Consider the following 26,429-nt stretch of genomic DNA (forward strand, 5'->3'; position numbering starts at 1 on the left):
GTACGGCTCCTCGTTACAACTATCAGCTATGGGAACCATCATCACCCACAAAAAATAATCACATGACAGTAGTCGCTGGGCTACATCATTATATTATGTGTGGAATTTAAATGGTTTAGATAGTTAACTGGATAGAAAACTCTGTTTCCACAATTTATTTTATTTTTAAACTCGGGAAGGATGTTCCGGTTCCTCTTAGCTTTAACTTGAAACGCTGTGGGGAAGATATTTCCAGACGGACCAAGTGCGTTTCCTGTTGTCCGTGAAGATATAATATCCCGTCAACAAACAGCACCAAACCATACTGGAACATCGTTTTGTCACGGATTTAATTTTGTGTAAAGCTTCCATACAAACGTCTCTCCTCAGGTTGGCAGGGACAAAGTAGTGACGTTACACGGCTGTGGCTGGCATGCGTGGGCATTCTAGCGTGTAAAGTTACCGAGGATGTGGAGGACAGGTCCTGGTCCGAGTCTGAGGAGGGCAGCCAGACTCTGTTCCAGCACCCCACCTAAAGCTTCTCACACAAACAAACTTCGACCCCACGCCGAGAAGCAGAGGCGCAGACGAGTGCGGGAGGAGGGCATCCTATCGAGTCAGCATGGTGTAAGTTAGAGGGAGGCAAAGCACTAAGGCTAAAGCTCTCTGCCAAATCCCCCAAGGAAAGAGTACTAGTGCGTTTGTGTGTATTTTTACAGATATACTGGCATCGTTGTATCGATAATAATAATGTAATAGTTTAATGCTGCACTCATTAGTTACCTCTGCCTCCCATTCTACTTTTAAATACTCTAGGAACAACAAGTAGGCCTGCAGAGCGAGAGCGAAGTGCTCTAATAGGGTGATATGGTACTACAAGGTCATTAAGATAAGATGGGGCCTGATTATTTAAGACCTTGTATGTGAGCAGCAGGATTTTGAATTCTGGATTTAACAGGAAGCCAAAACAGGAGAAATATGCTCTCTCTTTCTAGTCCCTGTCAGGACTCTTGCTGCAGCATTTTGGATCAGCTGAAGGCTTTTCAGGGAGTTTTTAGGACTTCCTGATAATAATGAATTACAGTCGTCCAGCCTGGAAGTAATAAATGCATGAACTAGTTTTTCAGCGTCACTCTGAGACAGGATATTTCTAACTTTAGAGATGTTGCACAAATGGAAGAAAGCAGTCTGACATATTTGTTTAATATGTGAGTTGAAGGACATGTCCTGGTCAAAAATGACTCCAAGGTTCCTCACAGCGTTACTGGAGGCCAAGGTAATGCCATTCAGAGTAAGAATCTGCTTAGATACCATATTTCTAAGATTTTCAGGGCCGAGTACAATAACCTCAGTTTGATCTGAATTAAGAAGCAGAAAGTTAGAGGCCATCCAGGTCTTTATGTCTTTAAATGATGCTTTCATTTATTAAAGTTATTCAAACCTGCACAGCCATGTGTGAAATCAGTGGCTGCTTGTGCTGGAAAATCTGTCCAATGTGTCTGAATGGAAACAATCATGCAAAGCAGAGTGGGCTAAAATTCCTCCACAGTGATGTGAAAGAGTCCTTGGCTGTTAACTCAAACACTCGATTGGACGTCTTGAGGGTAGCACTACCAGTTATTGGGTTTAGGGGACAATTACTTTACACACTGTTGTGTTTCAACCGTGTTGACTTGTGACTTGTTCAGTGCTGTGCTAATGCACTCCATGATGTCATAAATATAGTTATGAGAGATACGATAGCTGAAGCTGCCAGTCAGACACGCTCTGATGTTTCTGTTTGCAGAGTGCTGAAGGTAAAGCAGTAAAGTGGAGTGAGAAGCAGAAGATTGCTTACACTGCTCCTACACCTCCTGGGGCAAAGAAAGGTGACTCTCCTGTAACCTCTGCTGGCTCGGCTGTCTCTTCTCCTCACAGGCTCTGAAAGTCCTTCTTCTTTTTCCCTGCAGACACTAGCTTACCGTTCCCATCGTGTTACAGTCCAGAGTATGTGGAGTCCAGCTGGTATCAGTGGTGGGAGAAAGAGGGATTCTTCAGTCCTGAGCAACATGTAAACATGTGAACTTGTTAAATCATTACTGTTGCAGTTAAAATGAATTCACTTTAATGCAGTTTTTTTGCAGTTTCTATGAAACAAACTGAGTAAGTGGTTAATCAGCTAAGCTTTAATACTAATGCTAATAATAGCAAATAAATACTTTTTATTTAGTGATGCAGAAAATGGATGAACTGTTTGAGAGCACTGATCAGAAAACATACATTTGTATTTGTCACAGACAGTTACTTCTACTTTGGTCATATTTTCAGGCGTCCAAAGTGACCTTTATGTCCTTTCTGACCTTGTCCTGCCAGCAGTGCGCTCTTTATTTGCTGTAAAGCAGTTTGTTTTTTCTACAATAATTATTTTTATTGTAGAAAAAATATTGCTTTGCTTCTTCTGTTCCTTTGACAGGAGAAGGCAGGTTGCTGTGATGTCCTCCTGTGTTGTTTTTGTTTTTCTCTCGGCAGGTGATGAAGCAGATTTTCAGTGGGTTTTTTTCTCCCTCCCTCTTCATCTCGAGTTTTTCCTCCTCTTCTCCCCAACTTCTCTGTCCCTCATCTTTCCCGTCCCTCAGTCCTGTCCGTTCTAATTGCAATAACTTAAAATAAATAAATAATAATAATAAAGGTCGAATAAAATATGACAATCATGTGGTAAAAGCCATAACGATCTATTTGGGAAAATAAATCTGTTGTGCATTTTTCTGGGCCTTCAGAGGATCATTGTGATTGTGAAAACAGAAAAGTGCGTCTTCCTGAGATGTGATCACACTGCAAGCCTGACCACCTCAGATTTGGTCAGAGTGATCTGATTGTATTCAAGTTATCCAGGTAAAGGTGGCACGACGAGGAGCAAAAGAGACTTCACTCAGTCTCAAAGGTCCACCTTAATGTTCAGTTTCATTTGAATCTGAACATGTTTTTTTAATCCTTAGAAGTCAAGTCAATATTTTCAATAATTACAAAGTATACGTTACTAAAGCACGAGCAACAGCACTACGAGATATTTGATTACAGCAAAGGAAAAAGTTGTTCTGTAGAGCGAGTGTGCACACATGCACGCCAGTAACGTGTTTCCCTTCCTGCTCTCAGGAACGGCTGCCCCACGCTGGGGATCGGACCTTCTCTCTGTGTATTCCTCCACCAAACGTGACTGGTACTCTGCACCTGGGCCACGCTCTGACAGTAGCTGTAGAGGATGCGCTGGTTCGATGGTAACTATCAACAGCAGAGCAGCATGTTGTCTTTGTTCTCTGAGCTCACGTGTTGATGGTTTGTATCCATCAGGAGACGGATGCAGGGCTGCAGAGTGCTGTGGGTGCCTGGATGTGACCATGCAGGTATCGCAACGCAGGTACGCGTGATGACGGTTTGGCTCACATGTTCTCAGGTGTCCCTCAGAGTAACATCAAAATATGGAAACACATTTGTATCATGATTGTGGCACATGCTCAGTGCTGAGAGTGTCGATGTGCTCGTGTTTTAGACGGTGGTGGAGAGGAGACTGCTGAGGCAAACAGGGAAGCACAGACGAGACTTTACGAGGGACGAGTTTCTGGAGGAGGTGTGGAAGTGGAAGAATGAGTGAGTCTTCACATCTGGACTTCTGAGCACATCTGCTGTGTGGCCTGCACGGTTTTTTTTTCTGAGTTTTGAGCCTCTGTTGCAGGAAAGGAGACGAGATCTACCACCAGCTGAGGAAGCTTGGAGCTTCTCTGGACTGGAGCAGAGCCTGTTTCACCATGGACCCAGTAAGAGTGGAGTCACACATGTTCCTTACTCTGCGATTCAACGTGTTGATGGAGTTTTACGTATGAAACCATCCCAGAAAGATGATCTCAACCATCCTAACGAGCTGATTTATGAAACTGTACAAATAACTGCAGCAGCGGTACAAAGAGAGACGAATATGAAACTGTGGTGCGATGTAAGCACATACACACGATGGGTAGAGATGATAAGTCATTCCCAGCGTCCCTGTTTCCAGTAAGGCAGATTTATTTATTTGTAGCCATCTCTGCCTCCTCACCACGGCACACGCAGGCTCGTCTAAACGAGAAATCGCACCATCCTGTGGCCTCTCCAGGAAAATGAAAGTGCCGTAAGAATTGCAGAGTGAAACACTGAAGCTGAGCTGTAAAGCTGCAGTGGTGAATGGGGCAAAGCACCTTCAACTGTTTATCCTGCTTTTGTGATTTGATTTCAGGGTTTTAGCAGAGCTGTAACTGCAGCGTTTGTCCGACTGTGTGACTCTGGTCTAATTTATCGCTCAGAGGGTTTGGTCAGCTGGAGCTGTGCCCTGGAATCTGCCATCTCTGACATAGAGGTGAGACAGCTTTACATAAATGGATAGCAAATGCAACAAGTGGACAGAATAATAGAGACAGTAATGTGTCTTCTCCCCAACCTAAAGTTACTCGTATCCAGGGGTCCAGACAGCTTTCAGATTGATTAACAACTTGTATATAAGTGGCTTTTTTATATAAGAACGTGTACAAGGTTTGACTTTGCTTGTTCCTTAGCACATGGACGTTAATGTCATATCTAAAACTAAAGGTTATGGGAAGAACTCAGAGACCATGTGTGTGCTGAAAACGGTACCAAACCTGCTCTTTGCCTCCACGTGAACAATAAAACCTTCAGCATGTGTTTGCATGTCTAATGCTACAGTCTGATAATGTGGAGCTCACATGAGCACTCGCTGTACGCTTTTTAGATGAGCTACAGAGCAGAGTGTGCCTCTGATATAATATCACTTGAACTCATCATCAGGTGGACTCGAAGGAGCTCTCCGGCCGGACCATGTTGTCTGTTCCTGGCTATGAACACAAGGTGGAGTTTGGATCGATGCTGAGCTTTGCGTACCCCGTAGAAGGCCACGGTGCGTGTCGGGACCATCCTGGGACATGGTGTGTCCTGTGTTTTGTACATTGATCCTCTTCTCTGTATTTTAGACACCGAGGTGGTGGTGTCCACCACCCGTCCAGAGACTATGCTGGGAGACGTGGCCATAGCTGTTCACCCTGATGATCCTCGATACCAGGCCAGTTGTTTATGTTAGATACTCTGGGAGTGTCTCAGTGGGAGTGTTTGACAATATTTCAGGACAATAAACAGTACAGATCTCCTACACCGCTCAGTGTGTTGTAACATCAGTGAGCTGAAAACACGACGACTGATTTAAATGACCTCCTCAACATGTCCTGAAGGTCTCCAGAGGCCTGCTAATGAACTAATCGTGTGATTCAGGTGTGTTGACCCAGGGTGAGCTCTAAACCTGCAGGACGCCGGCCCTCGAGGCCTGGGGTTGGACACCCCTGCACTACAGCATCAGGAAGCCTGGAGGCCAAATGGATGAACTGCAGGCTGGAAGAGTGGATACCACGTGAGCAGCGTGACGCTTGTTTAACGGAGCGTGTCTTTGCTTCTTCCAGACTGTTCATGGGAAGCACTGCAGACATCCTTTCACCGACAGACTGTTACCCATCATCACTGATTCTATGGTGGACGTGGAGCTTGGAACTGGTGACGACCACACCTGACACCTGACGTGACACTGTTCCTGTGGATGTGTTCAGCCCTCTGACCCGTGGTATCCGCCCACTTCCTGTTTGTCTTTTGCAGGTGCAGTGAAGGTGACTCCTGCTCATGACCACACAGACTTTGTCCTCTCACAGAGACACTCACTTCCACGCCTGACTGTGATTGCTGGCGATGGGACGATGACAGGGTCCTGTGGACAGTGGCTGGAGGTGCTGTGTTACCTGTTTGTATACGTGTGTGAGTTTGTTGTGTGTCTTTGGGTTTCACTGTTCTTTTTCTTTGTGAAGGGAGTGAAGCGTTTTGATGCCAGACAGCTGGTTGTGGATGCTCTGGTTGAGAAAAGACTGTTCAGAGGAAGAAAAGCTCATGCCATGAGTTTACCCGTCTGCAGGTACAGCAGCGCATGCACGCTCAACGTCTGAGTGTTTGCTCTAAAGGAACTGGATGGACCGTGTTGTGTGCAGAGTCTTTTCATTAGAGCGTTTTGTGCCAGCTGACACCATAGTACAGAGTTTGAACTGGTTTTTGTGTCGGTGCATCGATTAAAGGGAAAACCTGAATGCTTGATCCCTCGCAGTGACCAGCTCAGAGGGCTCGGTTTTGCTTTTGGGGAATTTTGCCGTCGTGGGTTAGCTCCACTTGTCCCCTCGGAGCAGAGGTCGGTAATTAATTTCCCACAAAGCCACATGAGAAGCTGGGACTGCTGTGAGGGGCGCACGAATATATCCTGATCTCTTTATATGAAGCTTATTAGCCCTCAGTCTCTCACGTGGTCCCGGACCCCAAATCAGTACAAAGCTGTCTATATGAGAACCGGTTAGTTATGTCTATAACTTCTGTTCCCTGAAGGAGAGGAACGAGGTACAACACATAAGTATGGGATATCACGCCCTCGCGTGTCCTGGCTGAAGAAACCTTTATTCACGCCTTTACGGCAGATGACGTGTGATGACACGCGCAAGGCCCCGCCCGCACATATAGCCGCTGCCATCACCGTCATCCCTCAGTTCGATAGCCGCTCTTCACCGAGCCAACTGCTCAGTGGGGCCACCCTGTGTTGTACCTCGTTCCTCTCCTTCAGGGAACAGAAGTTAAAGACATAACTAACCGTTCCCTTTCAGTCGATTCACTCGGTACAACACATAAGTATGGGACCTATATACACGCCCCGCAGAGCAGCCACCGAACCGGAACGGGACCACCACATCCTCAGTGAGTGGTAGACCCAGCAGAAAGGACAGCATGAGCCACCGAAGGGGCTGTAACGTCCAACCGATAAAACCGCACAAAAGTGTGCGGCGACGCCCAATTAGCCGCTGCACAAATATCAGCCACAGGCACCCCTCTAAAAAGAGCCCATGAGGTCGCCATCCCCCTGGTGGAATGAGCTCCCACCCCGTGGGGCAACGCAAAACCTCCGGTGCTGTATGCCAGCGAGATAGCTTCTACAATCCAGTGGGACAGCCTCTGTCTGGACAGAGCTCTACCTCTATTCGGATTAGCGAAGCAGACAAACAACTGGTCACACAAACGCACATCCCGAGTGCGCTCAATGTAGGTGCGTAGCGCACGCACCGGACAAAGAGAATGCACCCTCCTCTGCTCCTCAGATTCAAAAGGAGGGGAGCAAAAGCTCAGCAACTCAAACTCCATTGAACTATAAGATGCAGGCCTGACCTTGGGAAGATAGGCGGCATTCGGACGCAATACGACCTTGCGGCCATCAGGAGAAAACTGTGTGCAGGCAGGATGCACAGACAGCGCATGAAGGTCCCCCACTCGCTTCGCCGAGGCCAAAGCGAGAAGTAATGCGGTCTTATACGAAAGAAGTTTCATATCTACCGACTCAACGGGTTCAAACGGAGGGCCACAAAGGGCCTCCAGCACCAAAGACAAGTCCCAAGCAGGGACACTGGACTCAAGCACGGGCCTCAGCCGGCGAACCCCTTTCAGAAAACGCACGGCGAGGGGATGCGCACCTGGTGTCACCCCGTCAAAACCGATATGACAAGCAGATATAGCCGCTAAATAAACCTTGATCGTCGAAAACGAAAGGCCTTTATCCAACAGCTCCTGCAGGAATGTCAAAACATCCACAATAGAGCACTGAAATGGGAGAGTGTGGCGGTCCTGGCACCATCGCTCGAAGGCTCGCCATTTGTAAGCGTACAAGCCTCTAGTAGACGAGGCCCTGGCGCTCTGAATCGTCGCTACCACACTAGGTGGCAGACCCTTAGCAACCAAGTTTAACCTCTCAGCAGGTAAGCATGAAGGTGCCACAGATCCGGGCGCGGATGAAACACTTCCCCCCCCGCCTGAGAGAGGAGATCCCTGCGGAGAGGAAGCTGCCAAGGACTTGCTGCAAGCAGGCTGATTATTTCTGCATACCACGACTTCGCGGGCCACCAAGGGGCCACCAGGATCAGAGAGAGGGAATGCCGACGCACCCTCTCCAGAATTGGAGATATCATTTCCACTGGGGGAAATGCATACAGGAGCACGTCTGGCCATTGGTGCGCTAGCGCGTCCAAGCCCAAGGGTGCATCGTGGTCGATTATGGAGAAGTACAGGGGGCAGTGAGCATTCACCCTGGAAGCAAAAAGATCTATTTGCGCCTCGCCAAATAGATCCCAAATCTGAGCCACTATTGAAGGGTGTAACCTCCATTCTCTCACCAGAGGACCCCCCCCCTGGAGAGAAGGTCCGGCCCCAGGTTCAGGTGGCCCGGGACATGGGTGGCTCTTAGAGTCAGAAAATGAACACTGCACCATAACAGCAGAGAGCGAGACAGCTGCAACAGGGGAAGAGAGCGTGTTCCTCCCTGCCTGTTTATATAAGACACCACTGTTGAATTGTCCGTCCTGACTAAGACATGCTGGCCCTGCAGGACTGGACGGAAACGCTTTAGAGCTAAGACCACTGCTAACAGCTCTAAGTGGTTGATGTGCAGCTGGCGCTGAGCCGCGGACCAGATCCCTCTCACTGACGCACCCTCGCACAGCGCTCCCCACCCACTTAGGGAAGCATCTGTGGACACCACCTTGCGAAACAACACCCTCCCAATCCGAGAGCCCTGGTGCAGTAGCCCGGGCTCCCTCCAAGGACGGAGAGCTAGCATGCAAGACGCAGTTACCGGCAGCCTCCTCCGGAGGTGACGCGAAGCACACAAACGGTGAGAGAGAGTCCAGCGTTGAAACGCTCTCATTTTCAACAGCCCAAGCGGCACTACGGCGATCATAGATGCCATCATGCCCAACAAGCGCAATATCGTCTGGAAACGCAGTCTGCGTCCCAGCTGAAATTGAGCGAGGCAGCGATGAAACGCGGCCACTCTGTGCTCTGACAACCGTGCGCGGCTGGAAAGAGAGCATATTTCCAGACCGAGAAAAGCGATCTGTTGACCTGGGATTAGCGAGCTCTTCCGAAAGTTCACAGAGAACCCCAGTGTCTGAATGTGTGACAGAACCCGCGACAGCTGCGTCTCCGCCTGTTCTCTGGAGCAAGCCACGAGAGCCCAGTCGTCCAGGTAGGCCAAGATGCGGATGCCCCTCTTCCTGAGGGGCGCTAGCGCTGCCTCGGCACATTTCGTAAAGGTGCGGGGAGCGAGCGACAGCCCGAACGGCAGCACTAGGTATTCGTAGGCTACGCCCTCGAATGCAAACCTCAGAAACTGCCTGTGTTTCGGGTGTATAGCGACATGAAAATAAGCATCTGTTAGATCGATTGTCGCAAACCAATCTCCCGGGCTGACTGCACTCAGGAGCTGTCTGAGTGTTAGCATCTTGAACCTGTACGTTCGCAGGTACGTGTTCAAGACTCGCAGGTCGAGGATGGGACGAAGCCCTCCCCCTTTCTTCGGAATGACAAAATAACGGCTGTACCAACCTTTGTCCGTCTCCGAAGCGGGGACCACCCGTATTGCTCTCTTCTGTAATAGCGCCTGTATTTCCTCTCTGAGTACCAAGGCTGCCTCGGGGTTGACAATCGTGTTCACGACTCTTTGGAAACGAGGCGGCTTGACCCGGAACTGCAACCGGTAACCCATGGCAACGGTTTGCAGCACCCACGGAGAGGGGGCGCAAGCGCGCCACTGAGGGAAGTGAGCAGCCAGCCGGCTGGCCTGCAGCACTGACGGCGGGGCGCCGTCGCCCCCCAGTGTGTCTGCAGGGGACTGCATCCCCTGCCTGACCTGGCTCATTTCGCCTGCAGGTTGAGCATTTGAGATTGTTTGAGAGTAAACCACACTCTTTATTGATTGCAACATGGGAACATGTACAATTATACATTTTGTTGGGTGCACCTTTTCCGGGGCATAACAATGAAAAACAGCGGGAACACTCGATGTGGTCGCTTGAACATTCAACACATCTGAACCGTGTGCAGAGGTTATGTGCTTGGGAGACCGCGATAGGGAAGTGCAGCGCCTTCTGGGGCTGACAACCTGAACAGAACTTAAGCGGCACCTCTTGTGCGGCAACAGAGGGGTAAGAGCCGCGTCTCCCTGCTGCCGGATCCCTTCCCCACTCGCAATCACAGCTAGGAGGGCTGAGGCTTCTTCCTCCTGGGCGTCGGGTCCCGTCGGGGGCCCGGGGGAGGGCCTTTGCCCCAGGCCGACTGGCGTGGAGCTCGGGCCGGAGTACGTGCTCTCGCCGGCGGCCCTCCCACTCCAGCAGTGGGCGCCGGTCTCTTGCCAGCTGTCAGAGGAGCGGCGGGCCTGTGAGAGCTAGCAGTGGGCTTGGGCTGGGGCTGGCGTCTGGGGATGATGTCGCGCAGAGCTTCCGTCTGCTTCTTCCTCAGATCGAATCTAGCCTGAATGGCTTCAAGTGAATGTCCGAATAACCCAGCCGCAGACACTGGTGCGTCCAGATACACAGCTCTGTCTCTATCAGGGACGTCGGAGAGGGTCAGCCACAGGTGCCTCTGCGCCACCACTGTCGAAGCCATCCCTCTGCCCAGGGAGAGCGCTGCACAGCGAGCCGCACGGAGGATGTAATCCGTGGTGACTCTAACCTCGTTAAGAAGAGGTGACAGCGGGCTGTCCTCCGGAACCAGCGATCCAAGCTCCGCCAGGCACATTGCTTGGTACGTCTGGAGCATGGTGACGGAGCTCATGGCTCGAGCGGTGCCGGCCTGAGCCCGATAAATCTTCTCCAGCTGCGAGGCCGAGAATCTGCAGTGCTTGGACGGCAGAGTTGCGGGGCCACCGACACCATGGTTATGGGACGGGGCCAGATAAGCAGCCAGAGACGGCTCCATAGGGGGTGGGTTAGCTAAACCAGCTCCCTCGGCGCCGTCCAATTCCATGTACTGTCCATAGCCGGGCACAGTGACGCGGGTAGACAGAGGTTTGTCCCATGACGCTGTTAGCTCGCAGAGAAAGTCTGGGAACATGGGGAGGCAGTTTTTGGCCGTTGCGGGCTCCGGTGGAAGGAAAAAACCCGCAAACCGCGACGGCTTCCGAGCTGGTGGAGGAGAGGGCCAGTCCACCTGCAGCTTCTCAGCGGCACGGCGAAACAGGGAGAAAAGAGAGGTGTCATCGTGGCCGACCGGCGCAGCAGCGGCGGCATATTGGGTCGACAATGAGCTCTCCTGCTCATCCTCCGACAAACCATGGATGTCCAGGCCGATGTCCAGCACGTCATCGTCTTCCTGGGGAGCGCTGGCGGGCTTCAACCCAGGCTGAAGCCCGTCAGCGCTCCTGCATGGTTCCGGTCCGTCATCGGCTAACCCGTCAACGTATTCCATGTGGTCAGCCCAGCTAATCGCGGGGACATCGACCTGAAAATTTTCGTCTTCGGACTCGGACGAAGCCGGGGCTCCAGACTCGGAAAGAAGAGGGTCATGCCGTGCGACAGCCGAGCGTCCCAGCACTCTTTCCACAAACGTCACCCGTCTTTCCAGGGTCGAGCGTCGGAGCTGGCGACAAAACGCACAAGCTTCGGGCTCCGTCAACGCTCTCCTAGCGTGGACGATCCCCAGGCAGACAGGGCAGGCATCGTGCTGGTCGCTGTCGTGCAAAGAGAAACCACATCCCTGAGGACAGGGGCGAACAGAAGATTTCTGCTTTGCTCGCTTCGGTTTGGAGTCCATTCCCAAAACGCAAAGCGAAACGCTGCACAAGAAAAACTTGAAAATAGCGCTCCGCGGGCAGCCTACGCACCAGCTGGGCGGTGGAGGCTAACACCAACAGGGGCAGTTAAGCTAGGTTCAAGTTGGCAGACAACGGAGCTAACTAGCAGTAGCTAGCTAGTCCAACTCAGCAGAGGTGTTCTCAGCGAGGTGAAGAGCGTAAGAACTGAGGGATGACGGTGATGGCAGCGGCTATATGTGCGGGCGGGGCCTTGCGCGTGTCATCACACGTCATCTGCCGTAAAGGCGTGAATAAAGGTTTCTTCAGCCAGGACACGCGAGGGCGTGATATCCCATACTTATGTGTTGTACCGAGTGAATCGACTGAAAGGGAACTTATGATCACAGTTAATTCATCCATAGGACAGCAGGGGGCACTGCAGGACTTGATGCAGAGTAAACAGTAGAAATTGTAATGGTCTACATCAGGGGTGTCCAACTCCAGGCCTCGTGTCCTGCAGGTTGAGATGTGTCCTTGATCCAACTCGGCTGATTTAAATGACCTCCTCAACATGTCCTGCAGTTCTCCAGAGGCCTGCTAATGAACTAATCGTGTGATTCAGGTGTGTTGACCCAGGGTGAGATCTAAAACCTGCAGGATGCCGGCCCTCGAGGCCTGAAGGTCCCACCTCTTGTCAATATAGTCTCCAGATCTCGCCTATCAGGGATTTTGGACCAGTATAATAGCCACTACTCTTCATCACCATCATCAAAACACCAAATCAGAGAATTTGTTTAATTTTTTTAAAGGAGCGCTTCCACAGCTTTCCCATGACTTGAAATAATGCCAATGCGCACTGAAGTAGTTCTTTTTATGCCTTTCTTTCCTTTAATTTGTCACCTGTCTATAGCTTTGCTCGATCAGCCAAGAAAAACATTCAGTCCTCTTCAGAATAAATTGTTTAATTGTTTAAACAAGTGAAGAGCACAGCTGTCTGCCTCTTTACTTTATATCCATCACCAGATTTTTGAATGCTTCGCTTGTTTCCATGTACAAAGTCTTCAGTTTTATTTATACAGTCGCCTCAAGGTGTTTTATATGGTAAGGTCGACCCTACAATACTACATGCAGAGAAAAACCCAACAATCATATGACCCCCTATGAGCAGCACTTTGGCGACAGTGGGAAGGAAAAACTCCCTTTTAACAGGAAGAAACCTCCAGCAGAACCAGGCTCAGGGAGGGGCGGGGCCATCTGCTGCGATTGGTTGGGGTGAGAGAAGGAAGACAGGATAAAGACATGCTGTGGAAGAGAGACAGAGGTTAATAACAGATATGATTCAATGCAGAGAGGTCTGTTAATACACAGTGAGTGAGAAAGATGACTGGAAAGGAAAAACTCAATGCATCATGGGAATCCCCGGCAGCCTACGTCTATCACAGCATAACTAAGGGAGGATTCAGGGTCACCTGGTCCAGCCCTAACTATATGCTTTAGCAAAAAGGAAAGTTTGAAGCCTAATCTTGAAAGTAGAGATAGTGTCTGTCTCCTGAATCCAAACTGGAAGCTGGTTCCACAGAAGAGGGGCCTGAAAACTGAAGGCTCTCCCTCCCATTCTACTTTTAAATACTCTAGGAACAACAAGTAGGCCTGCAGAGCGAGAGCGAAGTGCTCTAATAGGGTGATATGGTACTACAAGGTCATTAAGATAAGATGGGGCCTGATTATTATTTATTTTTCCTGCTCATTTGCAGATGTTCTTCTTTGTGGTTTCTCTTTCCTGATTCTTTTTTCCACTCTCCTCTCTGTTTTAGCCGCTCAGGAGACATCATTGAACCTCTTCTAAGAAACCAATGGTTTGTCCGGTGTGATGTAATGGCAAAAAAAGCTGTGCAGGTCAGTTTACAGCTGTATCGATTCCATGACTTGCTTTCAAAAGTAAAATTTGTGAAAAAGTTCCCGGGTCACTATCGTCACGGAGGTGTGGTCTTTCCCGGTCAGGCTGTCGAGGAAAGACGGCTGGAAATCATTCCTGAGTACTACACAAAGACGTGGAAGAACTGGCTGTCCAACATCAGGTTGTGTGGCAGCGTGTGTCGTCAGTGACATGTGTGAAATGACACCACTCTCACAATAATGCAGCTCTTGTCACAGAACATGTGGGTTGTGAACAATGTGCCTCTGTTTGCTGTGCAGTGACTGGTGCATATCCAGGCAGCTCTGGTGGGGTCATCAGATCCCTGCCTACAAAGTGATGCTTCCGAGTTATGAGGGACAACAAGAGGTTAGTGTGTGGGAAAACTTCCAAAAACAGCACGCTTGTGTCGCCTGTGATTGACAGTTTCATGCAGAGGAACCAAAAGGACTGCACAGAGTTTGTAGATTATTTTGTGAATTATCTGATAATCCCTACATTGTACACCAGTGTCAGTCTGTTCCAGTCTGCAGTGTGTGTGTGTGTGTGTGCGTGCAGGAGCAGTGGGTTTGGGGACGCAGCGAGGACGAGGCCCGTCAGAGAGCTGCTGTCAAATATGGATTGAAGCCAGATGCCGTCACATTGACTCGGGGTGACTCACCTCCCTCCTGACCTTTAACCTGCTGCTGTATCTACACATTGTTACCTTATTGTGTGAATGCCGTGAGGCGTTCACACTATTGTGTTCCTGTTTCTCTTTAAACTTTATTATTATTCTAAAATTTATCAATTTTTTGCTGCTGAACTAGTCCCTCAGTTTTCAGCCGATTTTCACCAATCAAACTTTAAATTGTTCTGCTCTTTCTGCTGAAGCGTGATATATCTTTTGGTGCTCATAACTCTTATACTTTTTGAGATATTAAGCTTTTTACACCTTTTTTTTTTTTTTTTTTTTTGGCCCATTTTGCTGGATGGGACCACATTATCAGTGTGATCACCAGTTTGGTTTGCCGGGCTGAGCCGTGTTTTAGCTCAGTGAGATGAGCAGCTGTTCTCCGAGCGAGAGGCCCGGGTTCGAATCCCGCTTATGACATAAGAAGCTTCAGTTAACACTTCAATTTTTTAAACTCTTTTCAACACAAATTTCAGCTTCTTCACCTCTTTTCAGCAGACAGTTCTCCTCCTGCTGTTTTCAGATTCCACTACATGCCATTTACGCTGCATTTTTGCAGGAAATGCAACTTTTTCTAGTTATTTGTTGCTGTTGTTTTTTCTGTAAACCACTAATATGACTGTGCTACTGCCGGCTAAATGACGAGGACAAGGATTCGCTGATCTAATGAGACGGGTCTGAACATGTTCATGATTATTACACACTGCTGTGTAAAAGTATTAGTTGCCTACTTGATAGTTTGGTAGGTTTTTTGGTGCATGTCTGTCACACGTTTCAGGTTGTGAAGCAGGTTTTATGTCAGGCTAAGATAACCAGCAGGCTTCAGACTCCAAACGCCTGCTGCCACCCTCGCTGTAGGAACTTGAGTGTTGTGTTGCTAATGAGTCGTTCACACTGAGCCAGTCTTCTTTGTAGAATTATTTCAAGTCGGCTACATTGAGGGTGTTTTTGTGAGGCGACCCTTCCTGTTCTTGTCAGCAGTGGTTTCCTCCTCGAACTCTCCCGTGGAGGCCATGTTTGCCTGCTCTCATTCAGGTTGTTGAATCGCGAGCTCTGACCTTAACTGAGACGACCGAGGTCTTCTTTTGATGTTCTAGCTTCTTCTGTGACACTCTGAGTAATTTTGTCAGACTGGTCGCTCCTGTGAAGGTTCGCACTGCTTTCTCCATGTGTGGATGACTGATGGTAAATGCCTCTGTACTCGTGTCGGAGTCACAGATGTCAGTGGTTGGATCTCAGTGTGCTGGTTTTTGACATCTTCTGGCTTACTTCACTTTGTCTGCCTTTCTTAGTTGAACAGCTGGGTTTGGATAGCTTTTTCTCCTGTATAAATTTAAAAACAGTCTTTTTTTAAGTTTACTTATTTTTGTCTAATATAAAACTGTTTGATGATCTGAAACGTGTGACAAAAATGGTAATGGGTCCAGTTAGTGGTTTACTGAGCTGGACTGTTGATGTTGAGATAAACTGAAAGGATGTGAGGTGTGTCAGAATTCAGCTACATTGTTCCCTGTTTCAGACCCAGATGTCTTGGATACATGGTTTTCCTCTGCGCTCTTTCCCTTTGCCATGCTTGGCTGGCCAGATCAGGTACTGGACTTCCTCTGACTGAATGTAAAAAGAAGCAACCCTCATCCCTAACCCACCCACTCTTTCCACAGACCGCTGACCTGCAGCAGTTTTACCCCAACTCTGTCCTGGAGACGGGCAGTGACCTCATCTTTTTCTGGGTTGCCAGGATGGTGATGCTTGGAACAGAGCTGACCGGGCAGCTACCCTTTAAACAGGTTACTTATAATAATGAGAAAATGGACTACAGCCTCAGCATATCCTGTTATTTTATTTTTGTCTCTCATCCCGTTTCCTTCCTGTCTCTTAGGTCCTGTTTCATTCACTAGTGAGAGATAAATATGGCAGAAAAATGAGTAAATCTCTGGGAAATGTCATCGACCCCTTAGACGTTATACACGGAGTCTCTTTGGAGGTAAAAAGGCCGTAATGACTGTCTGACATCCGTCTCACTCAGTGAAGAGCCCCGGCATCTTTAAACTAGTGTCAGAAACATCATGTTAGCGTCTGTTTTGTTGTTACGCTCTATTTTAAGGAAATTTGCTCATTCTAGACGTCTTAAAGAAAAGCAGTTATTGATTTGTCTTTACTGCTACAGCGCGGTGTAGAGAGCTAACAACAGCTGGCGAAAGATTGCATTTTTATTTTGTCTCACAGCCTCTGAGTTGCTGAGAAGATGCATAGCAGAGTTGTAAGCAGTACAGCTGTCACCGTGGCGGCACAGCCGTCTGCTCTTCACTTTAAACGATGTGGTTTCCTCCGTCCTCTTAGAGACTTCAAGCAAAAGTGAAGGAGGGGAACCTGGATCCGAGGGAGCAGCTGGTTGCAATGGAAGCACAGGTCAGCTCCCCTCCCTCCCGACTCGTTCTTTCTCTTTATTCCCACTCTTATCTGTCTGCTACATCTGCTTCCCCACAGAGGAAGGACTTCCCCGCGGGGATCCCAGAGTGTGGGACTGATGCTCTGCGCTTTGCCCTTTGCTCTCACAAAATGCAGGGTGAGTGAGTCCCTCCTCTGACGGGAAGCAATTTGTCAGAGCGAATGAATGTGGAAGACAGCGTCACGGGAAAGAAGATGTGATGCATATGTTCACTAGAGTTAAAAGTGACTGCATAACATATTATTGATCCCTGTTTCACATAAAAGCCAGCCGTCATTACAACACAGAAGGTTAAAACCATCTCGGGTACCTTCAAGTAGCTTATGAGATGTTATCAGGGTGATAACATCTCATCTTTCATCACAGTCAGAGGTTCCTAACTTGTAACTAACTGCTGGGGAGCAGAACAATCAAACAAGTGATCCATGTTAGACCGGTGGGCTGCTGCTTTGTCTTTTTACTGTGTGTAACGTTTTCACTTTTGCCTGTTGTCAGGAGAAGACATCAGTCTGTCTGTCGCTCAGGTTCTGAGCTGCAGACACTTCTGTAATAAGATGTGGCAGACCTTAAGGTTCACATTGGGAGTGCTGAGTGAGAACGGAGCAACACTGGAAACTATAGCAAAGGTACAGCAAGAACGATGTCAGACGATTTGGAACGCTTCTTCTTACCTTATAGACTTGTTGTTGTTTGAAAAAGGCTGTGTGTGTGTGTGGCGTTTTGTTTTTTGAAGGACTGAGCCTACATATCAGAGTATGAGCACTGAGCTGTGTTGAATGTAACACAAGTGTAAAAAGAGAGGAAAGTGTTTTTGTACAAAGGCTGTCAGAGGTTCTCTATAGCAAGGGAAAGAAGTTTGTCCCTCATAAACACAGAGTCCTGGGCGTCTCCACGGTCCTGTCAAAACATAGAAGCAGACTAATACAACAACACTGGCTGCCTCGCACAGAGTGATCAGGTCAGCTGACCAGTTACCATGGAGCTCTCTGACTCAATTATCTATCTGCTGATCCTAAAAGATCTTTTTTTGGGTTTTTTTCGTTGAGTCGGATCCAAAGCTGGAGGAAACTCGTTGTTGTTCTTCACAACACAGGGACCAAACATGCACACCAAGAGAAATACACCAGGTTAAAATGAATTACAGTTCTTCTCAAATATCAAAATGCATCATGACAGCTTTGTTTTAACGGCGTGGACACTGAGGCTACGTCCACACTAATGCCTTTGAAAACTCAGTTTTCTCTACGGTTTGGCCTCCCGTCCACACTGAGACGCGGCGCAGTGTGGACACTCGAAAACGATGACGCATGTTGGTCATGTGATGCAGTCATGTGACCAATTCAACAAAGATAGCGGAGGGCATTATACAGCAGTTGTTTTGATTGCTCTCAATTTTGACAGCCCTAAAAAAAGATGAATATCAGATAGCTTTTCTTCAAATTCTTTAGTTCTCACTCGTTTTTGCGCAGGACTGCACGTAAGCGTTTTGGGCCGTTTCAATGTGGACGCACAACTGTGAAAACGGCTGAAAACGAGTGTTTTCAGACAAAAACGCCGTTTTCAAATCTATCCGGGCGAGTGTGGACGTAGTCTGAGCACGACACGCTGACTCCCCACTCCCACTTTACAAACAGCTGTGCCGTCTCTCAGAGGTTTGAGGTGTGGGAAATCTTGTCTGTTTGTGCCTGTTTCACACACTGTTTGACAGCGTGGAGGAAAAGACATCTGAAAAATGTTTACTTTTATCATCTTCTTCTAATCTGGCATCATAAACTTGACTGTGTACACTGGAAGCGCCTCGTTCACAGTGTTTGCCTCTGCAGACAGCTCCTCTGAGCAGCATGGACCGCTGGATCTGCTCCAGACTACACAGCACGGTTGGGCAGTGTGAGCAGGCCTTTGAAGCTTATGAGCTCCACAGCGTCACGTCTGCCCTGTACTCCTTCTGGGTCCACAGCCTGTGTGATATTTACATGGTGAGGAGCACAACTGTCCCAGGACATGCGTAGACTTTGATCATCCCAACAGACCAGATAAGAGGGTTTCCTTTGTATCTCCACTGATCTTCTTACTGCTCTGTCTAAAAAAAAAAAAGAGAGAAGGTGATATATTTATCTGGTTTCTCCATGGAAACGTGGAGGCTCAAAGCTTAATGCAAAGAGATTAACCTAATTAAGACTAAAGTGTTAGCGCTAAGCCAGCAGTTAGCCCAGCACTGAATGAGCTGCTGTCACTTTGCTCTGTGTGTATTTGCAGGAGTATATAAAGCCTCTGCTGACCCAGCAGGACCAGGAAGTCGTCCTCACAACCGACGCAGAGCACAGTGGTGACGCGAGGCAGGCGGCCATCGCTGTTCTCTATCACTGTGTGTCTGTGTCCTTGGCCCTGCTCTCCCCCTTCATGCCGTTCATCACTGAGGAGCTGTGGCAGAGACTTCAGCCGTTTGCACCCGAAGCTGCTGCACAAACCAGCCTGTGTTTACAGCCGTACCCCCGCTCCGCTCAGTTGGTAGGGCTTTCTGAGGTTTTCAAGTGTTTGTAGCCCCCAGGAAGGCACCTTCTTGTCTTAAATAACGCTAAAAACAACCCTGCTAATGTGCATTGATATCTGGATTTAGGAAAATTCCAAATTTCTACCAATCTCAAGTTATTCCAGTCAGAGTAAACCAAGTACCAGCTTGGCAGAAACCTCTCCTGTCAGAGATGACGAGCAGAGACGGATCCAAACATGTTCAGGCAAACTTGAGACACTAAAACTCACAGCAAGCAGAAGGAAACAGAACACGACTGTTGTTGCTTATTAGATGAGCTTCACCCAGAGACATTTACTGTAATTATAGTGTAATTCAAGATTTTAATAATATTTCAGTGACAGATATCACTGGAGAAGCAGATAATATTGATCACACTGCCCAGTTTGTACGCCCACAGACTGAGGGACAGTAAATAAGGTCCAGCTGACAACAGCCATAATCTTGAGGCTGTAAGATCAACTCTCCACAATAACATAGATTAGATGATCTTATATTGATAGCAGGAAATAAACTCTCTGAACGTTTGGGAAAGAGAGAGTTCACCAGTAATTACTCCTGAAGGTTTAAATGTCTGTCCATCCCTCTACTGGCACTAATCTAATCAGCTACTGAGCCTCCTCCCAGAACACCCAAGCCTGGTGTGGCCAAATACTTCATCTGGCTCTTTTGGATTTGGAAGAGGAGCAGCTCGACTCTGAGCCCCTCACCAAGATCCTCACCCTCTCCTTAAGGCTGAACCCAGGATTGCTCTCATCTCATTATTTTGGTCATTACCCAAAGCTCCTGATCATAGGTGAGGGTATGAATGTAGATGGACCAGCAACACCTTTGCTTTCACAGTTGGCTCTTTCTGAATGTGAGTGTGTCACCACAATACAACAGACCAGTTCAGAGTGCACTGTCACTCCTGCTCTCCTTACTTAAATCGTCACAGTGAGCACTCCGCCCTTCTCTAAGGACCGTGGTCTTGGACTTGTAGCTAATTTTCAGCCAAGCTGCTTCAATTTCAGCTGCAAACTCTGAGAAGAAAAATTCAGCAAATAAAAATGATGAACAGAAAGAATAAATCTGATATTTTACCAACAATGTGGACCAAGCTCTAGCAACACTTGTACAGAGCCTGGATAAGCCCAATACAACGTATTCCCCTGCAATTCCCCACAGGATACCCAGAGGGATGCGGTTGAATGCCTTCTCCAAATCCACAAAGCACATGTAAACTAGTTCGGCAAACTCCCATGAAACCTCGAATATCCATGCGAGGAGGAAGAGTTGGTCCAGCAATCCACAACCACAATGAAAAGACAGACTCACACCTCCAGTACCCTGGCACAGGCCTTCCCAAAGCCTGAGGAGAGTGAATGTTGCAGAGGCGTGTCAACCAAGACAGTCCTACAACATGACATGAAAAAGAAAAGATGAAAAAACCTATTTGTGGGACGAGCAAACGCAACTCAGTGGAGTCAGACATGCCTGCAGAGAGAAAGAGCCAAAGAGGAGGAAGCACAAACCGGGGAAAGAGAAGGTGCAAACTTGGTAACATCCAGCAGCTGCAAGTGAATGCGTGGTGATAAAAGAGAGAAAATGCTCTACTGTGGCATAACGAAGGTCACATGATCCAGCCAGAATAACAAGCTTCTAAACTTTTACTTTTTACCGAGGGTTTTCTCCACACTAACCTGGACACTGAGATGCTTTCTTAGTCCAGGACTGAAAACTGTCCCAGAGTTATTAAAAGACTCTTTACAACACTGTCCGTGGACTTCAGCTGATGTGTTAGTTCTCTAACCTCCCGGTCCTTTCCATTCTCACAGGCACACTGGCATTTTGCCGAAGAGGAAAGAGATTTCCTGCTGGTACAGGAAGTGATCCGAGTGGCCCGTTCTTTACGAGCACAGTGTGGCATAACCAAAGCAAAACCTGACAGTAAGTCAGCACAAGAAGTCATAACCATTATCACACCGACTCTTCCACTGGCAAATGCTTGAAAGCAAATATAGCAACAAAGTTACGTTTTATTACTATGCAAAAGTCTTGAGTCACCCGCGATTTCTTCACTTTTTGCCAGGAAAATGGGTGCAGCGTTTTTTCTTTTTAATATTGCACAAACTCTGACTTTATGGAGATACAGCACAGAAGTTAAAGGTTTGCAGATATTTAAAAAAAATCGCTGCACCCATTTCCCGTTTTCCCATAGGACCAGCTTTATTCTTCACAGCCTGAGCTCTCTGAGACAGCTCTCCTTAAAAGTATCTTCAGGAATAGTTCTCCAGGCTTCTTGGAGGACATTCAGAATTTTTCCTTGGATATTTCTGCCTCTTGTTCTGTTATCTGTCAGGATGATCCCACACTGCTTTGGGATCTGAGGAGGCTAGACACGCACTGTTCTGATGTGCTCTGAACAATTCAATGATTTGAACCAAAAGTTTCAGATTTGGATTTCTCTCCATCAGACACGTTTTGATCATCAGTGCACGTCTTGCATAATTTTCATGCCTCAGTTTGTTTTTTCTCGGCTTCATTAAGAACGGCTTCTTGACAGCTGCACTTCCACTGGGACCATTTCTGACAGTAGATGGACCAGTAAATAGCTGATTGTTCAGGTTTTGTTTCAGCTCTTTGCTAGTGCAGTATGTTTTGCATACTAATATATGCCAAATTTTTAACTTACAGCTTTTTTGGAATCGTCTTGTTTGTGTAAAAATACCATTTAATGCTTGTCAAACTGGTATCTTTGGTATTTTTCTTGGTATTCAAAAATGGGAACAAACTGTGTTTTTGACACTTGTAACAAAGTGCCAAAGGCTTCACTTAAAATTGGTTCTTTGCTAAGTTGCCTGTTATGTGTAGACACAACACTGGTTCTTCACTTTTCTCTTTTTTTTTTTTTTAAATGCGTGAATTATTCAGAGGTTCAACAAACAAACATAAAACATTCCTTTGAAAATGGTCAGGTATGAGCACTGGCCTGAATATGTGTAACAAAGTAGCCAAAACTCTGAAAGCTCCTTGAGAGCCACACTCAGCTGTGGCAGGACCTTTATTCTTTAAGAAAAGAACAAAAATGATTTCATGCTTTAATTTCTTTAAATCTCGATGGTTTCAGTGTGGGCAGTGTGTTCGCCCAGCCAGGCCGAGGTCCTCCTTCGCTTCGGGTCAGCGATTAGCACTTTAAGCCGAATCTCCGACCTTCACATCTGCTGTTCTGACAGAGGCAGTATCCCCCCGTCTGTACACTCCACTTCTCCACCCAAAACAAGCCTCGTTGGTGTGGTGGACCACACATGTCAGCTACATCTTCACGTTCAAGTACGTATCGGGCTTCTTCTGCATGAAGCAATGAACTTCATTGTTAATGAATTAACTTTGTGTGTTGGACTGACTGACAGTTTAGTCTTTCAGCATTGGGATTATCATCTGACATACTGCGAATGAAATTATTTACTCTAGGATATGAACCCAATCTGTAATGCGCAGGGTTTAATAAGTAAGGAGCAGTCAGGTTACGCTAATAACTTGATTGGTTGATCATCGCCAAGTGTGCAGTTTTGGCAGTTTGCTGGCACGAACACCATGAGCCAAGGAGATAAACATCTTGTGTGAATAGGCACATGATCAGTAGTGGGTCAACTACCCTCTTACACAGTACAGATTATAATATTAATATCTGGGAGCCGCCACCTTTGGCCTTAGAGCTGAAGAAGCTTCTCAGACGACAGGTGAAACGTCTTCAAGAAACTTAGAGAAGTCCAGTCGTTTTTCTCTCCAAGCTTCTTAGATCATCAGCAGCGCTTTCAGGTGAAGCCACTGAAGACCACGAGCTCCTCTGTACACAGACGAGTCAGAGGTGAGGGCATCTGTCCCACAGCCAAAACTGGAGTCGTGCATCGGGACAATGTACCCAAACACAGTCAAGGTGCTGCAATATCCCAGTCACAGTGTGGACCTGAACTCCATTGAAATGCTGTGACCTTATGAGAGTAGTGTATAAATAAATGCACGTAATCGACGAATATTAAATGTCATGTGACCTTTGCTTAAGCAAATCTAATAACTCTTCAGAGAAGCACACATTGTTCACGTCATGTTTGCACTGTGATGAGAATCCCATCCTGTTCCTGTTGGATGTTTTTGCAGTGGTGATGAGGATGCTGGTCATGTCTAACGTACTGTGTTGTGTCTCTCAGAGTGGAATGAACATTGAGAAACAGATCGTGCAGCTCTCTCAGCGCAGAGACAGGCTCGTCCCAAAGCTGGATCAAATCCTTGCCAGAGTCCAGTCTCCAAGCTACCTCACCAAGGTTCCTTCTCATGTCCGGGAGCAGATGGACAGTAAGGTGAAGGAGACCTGCAGCAGCTTTGTTTGTAACTGCTTCACTGTATCTGAGTCAGCTTCATGGTTTGGAGAGAGAGAATCAAAGCTCAGGGAATGGCACTGCTGTTATCGCTCTCTAACCAACAGATGGTTGTAGAGTGGTGCACTGAACATTTCAAAGACTGATGCTGAGATTTTGCTGATAAATAAAAATTACAATTTAAAATAGGAGATTATATGAAACCTCGTACATATACGTACATTCTTCCACTCAAAAACCTCGAATCCTGCTGTGGCAGAATGAGGAGCCACACACCAGCTTTGCACATTCTGGTGCTTTTTATTTGTTGCTGTTCAGCTGCCCTGCATACACCTCCACCCTCCTGTCCCAGCACCGTCCTTAAAGGGGAGGCGTGGTTTGGTGTTGGAGATCAGGTGCGTATGACACCACACTATGAACCAACTGCTCCACCTGCCCCCTGCAGCTGAGCCACACCCCCTGACAAAACAGCCCCCAAGCCCCTTTTTGAGCCATCAGTCTGCAGAACAAAAGGTAGAAAAAGGCTAGGCGTGTAGAGCAGGGGTTTCCCACAGAGACCCTTCTTTACCTGCAATAAACACCGCCTGGCACTGCTCCGTCCATTAGACCAATCTGGGGTACCCTTTTGGATGAGGTCAGTCAGTCTGGCGGTTGTACCCAGCCAGCCCCAAGAACCGCCTCAGCTCTGTTTCAGTCTTAGGCCGTGGGCAGGATGCGATGGCTGCCGTTTATCCACCTGCCCCCCAAGTGGTTCCTACTGTACCTCCCGCCGTCCAACTTCACACACATCTAAATTTTTGTGTGGGCTTAGACCAGTTTTCTTGAATCCTGTCCAACGCCTCCCACAGCTTTCTCCCAAACAGTAAATCAAAGGGAGAAAGTGGAAGAAGTTGTTCACGGCCAAACCAACAGCCGCATCCAGACTGGTTGGGTGGTGCAGACCCACTCCGCGGCTTCTGCGGAAAGCCCCGCGATGAACTGTACCACCAGCTCTACGATGCAGGCCTCAACGGGTAACCAAGCAGCTCCCAGGTTCTCCAGTATTTTTGTCCAGGACTAAGACTGGCCCCGTAGCTTCTCCCGCTGGTGGTAAAACACTGCCGCTGGCTCCTTCTGCTCTCTCTAGCCATGATCTTAGCCATCATCTGGGCCAGCATCTCAGTTGGTTGGGCTGGTTGTGGTTCCGTCGTGCTGCGGCTGGGTTTCAGCACCACTGTGACAGAATGAGGACACCAGCTTTGCACATTCTGGTACCTTTGATGTCTTAGATGTTTTTCCTCATTCACAAAGCACCAGCAGGTATTCATCTGCTCTGCACACACCGACATACACACCTCTCCCCTCCGGTCCAGGCACCATCCTTACATGGGAGGCTGGTTCACTGATGGAGATCAGGTGCACGTCAACCTCCCCTGACACCACTCCTCCACCCCTCCCCTGCAACTGAGCCGCACCCCGCCACACGTACACGGTGGATCTCCTCCTAAGCCTAGGCCACACTCAATTTTAAAATGCACAGTCATCTTAAGCTAATATGTGGCTTCCTGCTGTCGTTATGCAATCCTGTGAGATTTTGCACAGTGAAAGCAAGGAAACGCATGTAAATGCTAATGGTGTCATCAGTTGTTGTTGTGTCATTGTGCAGAGAACATTCACTCTGTGAGTTCATACTAGCACTGTATCCATCTCTGTATTTTCATATGTTCTACTCTGTGTGTGCAGGTGTCTGCTTTGGAGCAGGAACTGAAAACTGTTGAGGATCAACTGAAATTGCTGCAAGAGATGCAAACAGCAGAGTAACTGAAGCCTTCGCAGTAGCTGTGTGGACTGCTGTAGGAAAAAAGCTGCTGTTTCATTATTTATAATATTATAGTCAAAAATATGAACTTTATATTATGTAATGGAGTTATACACTGTATAAGTAGCAGTCCTGTCTGGCTCCAGGTGTTTTGAGCATAGTGGAAGCATCTGCATTTGATCTGTTGCTCTTATTCCAAAAATATTGTCTTCTGTTCTGGCCTTTTAAAAACTCTGATTTTAAAATAATTTTTATGATCAAATTTTCATTTTCATTGTTTTACCATGAATGCATTTCAAATCTGAATATTGCTGTGGGAAAGCACTTTTTGAGTATATCATAATTTAGACCCCAGAAGAATCATGGAGCGAATAAAGGAGGCTAAATAACTAACATGCGAACTAAAACAGCAGTTAATCTATTGATAGAAAATAAATACATCATAGAAATTCAATTTTTATTTTTTTTTAAATACATCGATTAGAGACTAAATGTAGAAAGATAACTTAGAGTGTTCATACAGAAATTCATCCTCTTACTTTGCTATAAACAGCAGGAAGTCAGCACTCGTATCTAATGACAGAATGAAGGTTTTCCTGCACAGCTTCACCTTCTCCCAAAGAGCATGGACAAGAAGAGCGGTCTGAGTTCAAAGCTCAAGCAACACTTGGCATAAAGATCAGCTTTATTACTTCACCAACATGTTTCAGCCTGTGAGTTTCATCGGGGTCGTCAAGAACTGCCCAGATTTCACAGCCATGTTTTCCACAGGTTAACAGTCCTAGTTATGGTGGTTTTGTGTGGCTGCAGACGTTCCCTGTTTGTCTGTCATGCAGGCGGTCAGTAGCTGTGACAGTTTGCCAGAAAACAGCTTTTACCCAAATTCTGAAAACTGCCTATCCAGAAGTTATTAACCTCAACTCCTCAGAACTTCTCTGCGCCCCCAGCGGTACATCCTTAATTAGATCACATAAGCAAAGAAAAGTAAAAACACTCCCAGGGATTCTACCTATTCATGAGCAGGTTGCACCGTTCTTAAGAAGTGCTCAGCCAAACACCCTGAGTGAGTGTAGG

At 47.5% G+C, this 26,429-nt stretch overlaps 1 protein-coding gene across 4 annotated transcripts; it reads left to right on the top strand.

Annotated features, from left to right (window-relative positions):
* Window positions 1–243: 243 nt before the first annotated feature.
* Window positions 244–25,617, top strand: vars2 (valyl-tRNA synthetase 2, mitochondrial). 4 transcript variants are annotated; one of them, XM_076879153.1, is made up of 30 exons: window positions 244–606; window positions 1,766–1,847; window positions 1,929–2,029; window positions 3,112–3,233; window positions 3,307–3,373; window positions 3,506–3,603; window positions 3,689–3,770; window positions 4,226–4,345; window positions 4,792–4,900; window positions 4,974–5,062; window positions 5,454–5,544; window positions 5,644–5,771; window positions 5,850–5,953; window positions 13,447–13,528; window positions 13,634–13,710; window positions 13,829–13,916; window positions 14,106–14,199; window positions 15,740–15,810; window positions 15,882–16,007; window positions 16,100–16,204; window positions 16,561–16,629; window positions 16,708–16,786; window positions 17,165–17,295; window positions 17,716–17,796; window positions 18,493–18,645; window positions 18,926–19,177; window positions 21,017–21,128; window positions 22,309–22,511; window positions 23,390–23,539; window positions 25,280–25,617. In XM_076879153.1, exons 1-30 carry the CDS (start codon window positions 448–450, stop codon window positions 25,355–25,357), a joined length of 3,303 nt encoding a protein of 1,100 aa, XP_076735268.1. In that variant the 5' UTR covers window positions 244–447; the 3' UTR covers window positions 25,358–25,617. The 4 variants fall into 4 exon arrangements, with proteins under 4 accessions (XP_076735268.1, XP_004573703.2, XP_076735270.1 ...); XM_004573646.6 differs by lacking the exon at window positions 17,716–17,796; XM_076879155.1 differs by lacking the exons at window positions 17,716–17,796; window positions 18,493–18,645; window positions 18,926–19,177.
* Window positions 25,618–26,429: the final 812 nt, after the last annotated feature.

The sequence above is a fragment of the Maylandia zebra genome, linkage group LG22, assembly GCF_041146795.1.
Source record: "Maylandia zebra isolate NMK-2024a linkage group LG22, Mzebra_GT3a, whole genome shotgun sequence".
NCBI classification, from domain to species: domain Eukaryota; kingdom Metazoa; phylum Chordata; class Actinopteri; order Cichliformes; family Cichlidae; genus Maylandia; species Maylandia zebra.